This window comes from Cariama cristata, unplaced genomic scaffold, assembly GCF_000690535.1.
Source record: "Cariama cristata isolate BGI_N322 unplaced genomic scaffold, ASM69053v1 scaffold13701, whole genome shotgun sequence".
Taxonomy (NCBI): Eukaryota; Metazoa; Chordata; class Aves; order Cariamiformes; family Cariamidae; genus Cariama; species Cariama cristata.
This window is the reverse complement of record NW_009599894.1, coordinates 20282-27844: the sequence shown is the minus strand read 5'-3', so window position 1 is coordinate 27844 and position 7563 is coordinate 20282. Positions and strand designations below refer to the sequence as shown.

The following is a 7563-nucleotide window of genomic DNA, read 5'->3' as shown; positions in this document are numbered from 1 at the left end:
CTGACGTTCGGGGGATCAGCAGGCCGCGGTTAGGAACGCGGCTGCCATGAACGAGGCTTCAGCGTCGGTGACATCGAAGGAAGGAACATTTTCCTGTTCGGATGATTGTGGTCGCAAAGCAGCAGCTGTAGGGCCCGGTTACCTACCGTGGAGTGGAAGGGGGTTATACCGAGAGCGTATGCAGGTCTTTATTTAATAAAGCAGAAGCCAGTACCAATATGGCATTCATTAATCTAGTTTACGTTTAGCCTTTAGTATGCTGTCATGCTCTTCAACACTGCAAAAGAGTTTATTATGCTGTAATAAAGTAACGTGAAGAAGACATGATTAAAATTGAAATCAGACTCTGATAGGTATCAGACAGAGCCAGAGAAGATCAGCAATTTGTAAACAAGCGTGGTGTTATTTTTACTGTGATAGTTTATTACAGCCAAGCTATCAAGAGGTTTCAGTTATTAGATAAAGTTACGTATTTGGAAGTTTGGAAACATACATTTGAGTGGCCTATTGAATCTGGAGATTGAAAATGTATGTTCAAAATAATTTAAAAATATAATTCTGGACACCATTACTTCAAGGGCTTTATAATAACAATGAGTTTACTCATCTTGTTTTATGAGTGAGTTCTCAAAGCATTCATCCTAGATCACTATAAAGCTGAAAGTAATTGTGTGATGGGGAAAATAAGATGTGATCTAACAAACAGCATGTAAGCTGCTGAATAGCTGCCCACATACTAAATCTTCTGGATTTCTGGCAGCTGGTTCTGGAATGGATTAAATGGCATCTCACTGTTTCTTCTCTGAAATTTCTTCAGTTGGTATTTAAAATAGCAAATACATATTTTTTTATAATTTTTTACGTTAAAAAAAAGACTTCTTAAATGATTTCCTGCAGTGATATCTTTTTTATGAGTATGCGAGTACATTATAAGGCGGCTAGTTTCTTCAATGACATAGTTTTGGGGTCTTTTTCTGTCCTGGGACCACTTCCAGTGTTAAATAATTTAGAAGTGATTATGTTGGTGGTGATATACAGCAGTTAGCTTTTGCGTGGGGAGAGAAACCCTGTGAGCGCCAACAAGAACTGTTGATATTCTTGTTAGCTCAGTATTCCTCAATAGAATGTATTTTGTGAACAGGAACTTCTAGGTCAATATTGCAATAAAGTATTAAATTAGTAACTAAAATTTGGATATTTGATTTAGGGCTAAGTAGGAAAACTTGGTCCGCTGTGACCACTGCCATATTCTTTACAGTAGCACATGTAGAACAGAAAGAGAATCTGACTTTGAAGAGGTTTGAAAGCTATTATAAAATTGCTAGATGCTTACCTGATAGCATAAAGTTTACTTGATAATTGACTGGTCACAGCGTTTCTGTGAACTGTTTCTGGTAATGCTGCTGGTCTTTCTCGCTCGTCTTCCTGCTGTATTATGAGTATGAAACTTGCCACAGTATGATTCCTAATGATCTTCAGAGCCTTGAATTTCCTGTTATTCCTTTTTATTTTTTATTTTCTTTAAACTATGTGCAAATAATTAGTATTTTTAGAAGATTGTAACAATTGGGAGTTAACAAATGTGTATAGACATGGGGCTTTATTATAATGATATAACGTCAGAAAAGATGGCAAAAATACCAGCAAAATAAATTCCTTAATTTGTCTTGCAGTTACCTCAACAAACAGATTTCTGCATTTAACAGAACTTTTCTTTCTCCCTACTTGACGTACACAGTTTACATAGAACAGGTTCTTTCATTTCATCTTCTGTAAAATGTAAGGTTTAATATTACGATGTTGTTGTATTTTTTCTTGCTGATTTCTGTTGTGTTAGTGGTTAAGGACTTGAAATAGTAATGAGGAATTACAAGCCCTCACTCCTGGTTCTCTCTGTCCCTAACTGGTGTTTTGCTGTTTGGCTACTTTATCATTTTGTTTAGAGTCAATATTCTGTTTTCGGGAAGATTTTGGTTTTGTTTTACAAGAAGAGCAACACTGAGAAAGTGTGCAGATTATATTTGAGTTACATCTACATGTGTATGTATACATTTACCTCTTTCAAAACCCCGAGTTTTTTACATAATTGAATTGAAAGCTCATTGTTGTTCAGTCATTCAGATCATCTGGTATCTTCTGAGAGTGAACGTAGCCTCTAAATTGGGCATGGGCATCTGCATATTTGGAAGTGTAATGCCTCATTGGCAGTGTTCGGTTTACTCGGAGGGCTAAGGTCAAGAATTGGGTGAAGCTTCCCAAGAGATACCCGTTTACAGAGTACTGTACTTAAGTAATTAATGGGCTCACACACAGTGCCTAGCAAAATTGGAACTTTATCATTGAATCCTCTAGCGCACTGCTAGTAGCCCTTTTTGAAATGTTGTGTTTGCTCAGAAATGTCCCTTATCTGCTCTTTTCATCCCTTAGGAAAGCCTCCCCTCCTCCTTCCAGCCCTGGGCTGTCACTGCCTACCCACACAAACTGGTTTTTAGCTTGGTTCTGCACTGCACATCACTGTACGCGCTGCCTGCTCTGCGGGGGCAATAGCCGCAGCAGCTGGACTCGGAGCAGCAGGCGTCTTGATGGGTTTATGCTTGCAGTCCCAAATGCCAGTTCTGGCACACCTACCGCTGATTCATTTAATAGCTCTTGATTTTATTGTAACAGCGCTTGGTGAGCCTCCTTTGGGGTGAAGGTTAGTTGCTTCCTTCTCCTTGGAGAGATTTAGTTGCTCAAACACAGGAAAAGGTGGCACTGAGCAACCGCAGCTCTGGGAAAGTCTCTTTAAAAAAAGTTGCGACCTTTTATTTTACCCTGGCTAGGCAATTAAAACTAAAGGCAGAGTTCTTCATCTTGTGAAGAAATAGGTTTTATTTACAGCTATAAGTTTCATAAATGCATTGCAAACATCAGGGAAAACTACCAAGGCGCACTTTCATCAGACTGCTCCTCTTTGTGTTGCCACTTTTTAAATGGCAGATTGTGGTGAAGCAACTTTACTGGTAGCCCTAAGGACTTTTAAAAATTTTATGCTGGTCTCAAGAAAATGAGAATACCTTCTTCATACATACATTCTTGCAGCCAATTGTGTATGCTATTTATGGTGTGACTCGGTAAGCTTTTATTTTTTTAAACTTGCCTGATAATTTATAGCAGTTGATCATGGTTTAACCTGTCTCTGTATGATTAAAAAATTAAGCCAAATATATAATTGTACAAGAAATAAGAATAAAAATAATGATGAATTTATGTAAAATCTTATTACTAAACTGAAACATGTGACTAGAGTTTCTTCACAACTGTAGCCTTACCTAGAAATGAATTCTTGAACTTCCCCTGAATGAATGCTTATGTAGATAACTACTTCACCAGCCAGCTGAACCTGTCTTTTGTCTGCTTCCACCTTGGTGATGCTTTTTTTTCTGTAATTTCTCTAATTTCTCAATTTTTCTCCCATAATCACTCACTACATCCATGGCTTGTTTCTTTCTGCTTATGTAGAACAGTTTCCATTCATGTCCAACCTTTAACAGTGTTAAAGCCCCATTTTTAGTCAGTCCTATGATTTTATTTTTCCAGTGTGTGCGGAGTCTGTCTTACAAGTATTTGTAAATAGCTGTCAACATTTAATTTGGATTTTATGTCCGGCAGGCTCGCAGATGGGTCAGGGACTCTGGAGAGTTGCTAGGAACCAGCAACTGCAACACCAAGGGTACGGCGGACAAGGCTATCTTACCAGAGAACATGGTAGGAGGATAGCTACTAACAATGTTCCCAATACAAGCCATCGCAAACAAGCCCAAGGAGGCATTGACATCTACCACCTGTTGAAGACAAGGAAATCTAAAGAACAAGAAGGATTCATTAACCTGGAAATGCTGCCACCAGAGCTTAGTTTTACCATTTTGTCATACCTGAATGCAACTGACCTCTGTCTAGCTTCATGTGTCTGGCAGGATCTTGCTAATGATGAGCTTCTCTGGCAAGGGTAAGCAAAAAAAAAAACCACCAAACCCACCCCAAAACCAAAAGTATCACCTGGACATAGTAAAAATAATTATTAGATTTTTTTAATTTGTCTCAACATACGCTTTTTGTCATTTTAACCTTAGCAAAGGTTTCCTAAATTGAATGAGATTCGACATAGGGAAGAGATGAATATATTTTTAAAATGTGTTACTCTGGATTTCTAATTACTATAAGGTATTAGTGGAGATAACTATGTACACAAGTGTGCTTAGTACAAGTATACATGAGTATTAGTTATTACACACCTGTTGTTTGACATGTCATGGGGAACAAAACAAGGACTTGTGTTCACTTTTGTATTGGCTCAAAGCACATCTCAAAGTATTATTACTTCTCTGAACTTCAAACAAGTATCTGGCTTGAGCAAACAAACCTATTCAGCTGAAGCTCCAGGTGGAAAGTGATGAGAACAAGCATCTACTATGCTTGTCTCAGAGCTACTCAAGTGTGTGTTTTTTTGGAAGATGGTGATGGAAGGGCAAAAGAAAAGGTCAGTTCTGCAAATGTGCCAAGTGGAATTTCTGCAGTCTAACTGCTGAAACACATTTATATAGCATATGCAGAGTTTGTATGTCCAGGAAATAAATAAAGGAATGTTCTATCAAATAAAATAGTATAAGATTAAAATTTTATTAAAGATATTTTCTTTGCTATTTAGTGTTTTACAACACTACGAAAAACTCATGAAATCATACTTATCTTTAGAGTAGATGGTCAGCAGAACTTGTATCTTCTTTCACAACATATTCTTACCCCTTAACAGACAGTGAGTAGTATTACTGTAATAATTGGGTTGCTGTTCAGGTCCTGTTTCCTTTCCTTTCACTGTGCTCTACATCTCTTCCTTCCTCATCTCTCTCTTTGCCCCTCTGCGTTTGAATTAAGCAGCTTCCCTTACGAGCTCAGCAATAGGATAATGCAATTATAGCTTCTTGGTCACAGTTGTTCTGCTGTTGTCTTGGCAGGAAACAAGAATTCTAGTGAAGATCCTGCTAAGCGTCTAAGTTCGTGTATGTCAAATAGCTTGGCAGTTGAGTAGGCATTGTATTGTACTCGGTTCTTAGTATCAAAACCACACTGAATGCAGATAAATTCCCTGGACCAAAGCTTGAATATACTAGAGCTTCTTAATTGTATGCAGTATATATTCTTAACATACGAGGGGGAATACATTATTTTCCTCCGAGTTCATCCTGGGAAATAGCTCGATCATTTTTAGTGAGATCTTCCCAAATAATACGCAGTTCAAGGTATATACTTTGGTAGTGAAAACGTGTCCTGATTTAGCCAATTAATAAAAATGTCCAATGGCATAATCTCTGTAGACATCTTAGTCTTCAGTATTCCACCTGTATTGGGTGTGTTTCAGTTTAGGCTTTGGCAAGTCCTGTGGCTGCAGTTCCAAACTCAGTCCAAATAAGACCCAGGTTCCTGAACTGAAAACAAAGTCTCTCCCGTGTCCTCAGTGGCTACCTGCTGGGTCCTAAGCATGGTGCCTAATTATTTACGGAACAGATGCGTTGAAGCAGAACTACTGGTTCAGCAAGGAATCTAGATGACAATCGGAGTGCCTAGAAAGTGAAAGTTCCAAAGGAATTTCAGATGGTGTCATCACGGAGACTGAGATGAGGGACAGAAACCGATGAAACTGAGATAACAGAGTCAGGGTGGGATAGAAGGGAAAGAAACTGGGACGTGATGGAAGATAGAGGGGGATGGGGCTGGATTAAATAATTACAAATGGTCAAGACTGGAAAAAGGCCAGTCGGGTGGAAAAGGACAGATGGGGAAAGCAGTGAGTTAATAGCATAATTTTGTGCAGATGTGGTATCTTGGGGCACAAGAAATTTTCTAAGCTGTCATACTGCTGCAGGAGAACAACTTGGCAGAGTTAGGCAAAGTTCAGGTACCAGGAGTGCCAGAGGTCTCCGCTGCGTGGATGTCCTTACCATGCCACCTACTGGGATACATTTTGAGACTGCACTCAAATACACCAAAACCTGCATGAGATGAACACAGTCATTGGATAAATGAAGACTTTAGCAACACACACGCAAAAGGCTTAAGAACTAAGCGTTACAAGCAACCTATTTCTGACTTTTCCTACAGTTTGGGTGTTTGGCTTTGCGTGTTGATTACATTTTGCTTCTGTAAAATACATGAAATACAGAACAGAATTTTGATACTAGACTAATTCTGTTTTCATAGGTTGTGCAAATCCACTTGGGGTCACTGTTCTATATACAATAAGAATCCGCCTCTAGGATTTTCTTTTAGAAAATTGTATATGCAGCTAGATGAGGGCAGTCTCACCTTTAATGCCAACCCTGAGGAGGTAAGTGAACCGTTGCCGACAGTAATAAATAATTGTGATTGTTGTTTTATAATGATAGCCATACTAAAAGCCAAGTTTTAGTAGGTGTTTGTTTTACTGTAGGAATGGTTACTAGTAAGTTACAGCCCTATCCTGATCTTTTTTTTGCATATGGTACCTGTGCACATCATTCACATGGCTTGCCTTTTAAGTGCTCTGTACAGCAGTCTGACCTACGGATGCCAGAAATTCATAACCATGTATTGACTTCGGAATGAGGCAGAGACCCTAACTGAAGAGACAACAGTGAATTTTAAAAGGATAATAATATGCTTACAGAAATGAAAATGCTTCTCCAGAGTATGACTTTGATCCCATTTCAGTTAAAGCAGGATGAGATACCAAGTAACACCGGTTACTTCTATGACAGTTACGGTTTCTTGTAAGGGATTTTTAAATACTTCCACTATCAAGAAGCAAATCTTGAAATATTAGGAAAAATGCTGAACTATCCTAAAGATCAGTTTCATTTGATTTCTGTAGATGTTTGTAATGTATAAATAGAATCTTTCTTTATAGTATATAACAACATTATTTAAAAAAAATACCCTGAGTCAAACGAAAAGGTTCCCATTTATTAATTCCTGTAACTAACTGGAGAAGTCAGTTCCTGCTTTCACTCCATCACCTTTCAAAGAAGAAAAGAGTTTGAGAGTAGACAGCTTTTGCCTGGGAGGTACAAAATTAACGCCCAAGTGACAGAGAGAGTCTTTTGTGTACAAAACCAGACTCCCGCTTCATGTTTCCTAGGAAAAGAAGGTACGCAGTACTGAACAAAAAGTAGTATTAACTTCCTGCATGTATTTATACATACATAAGGAAGTCGTAATCAAATAAATCCAAAGTAGGAAGAAGATTAAGAGACATGGAAAATACACGTCTAGGAGCCAATAGTTCACTCTGCTGATATGATACAGAAAACATGAACTTGTGACCACGGGCTGAGATAAATAAAGCAGTCATATGAATCATTACAGTAATGTGATTTTGTTTAAATTCTTGCTTTATGTCATATTCTCCTTGATAAAGAAACCCACTACTTTTATTAGTCACAAATTACAGTATTTTGTAATTTCTCTGGTAGAGCTCTGTCTTGAACTGTGATACGCAGTGCTGAGATGTCTTATCAGCACCTTGCCACTTGAGTTATTAGCATTCAT

General features: G+C 38.2%; 1 protein-coding gene across 1 annotated transcript in view; it reads left to right on the top strand.

Annotated features, from left to right (window-relative positions):
• The first annotated feature begins 3653 nt into the window (after window positions 1–3653).
• Window positions 3654–7563, top strand: part of FBXO8 (F-box protein 8) — a 13632-nt gene continuing 9722 nt past the window's right edge. Inside the window, exons 1-2 of the mRNA XM_009709843.1 lie at window positions 3654–3988; window positions 6238–6364. Coding sequence (XP_009708145.1) covers window positions 3660–3988; window positions 6238–6364 — 456 coding nt within the window. The 5' untranslated portion in view covers window positions 3654–3659. The remainder of the gene's footprint in view (window positions 3989–6237; window positions 6365–7563) is intronic.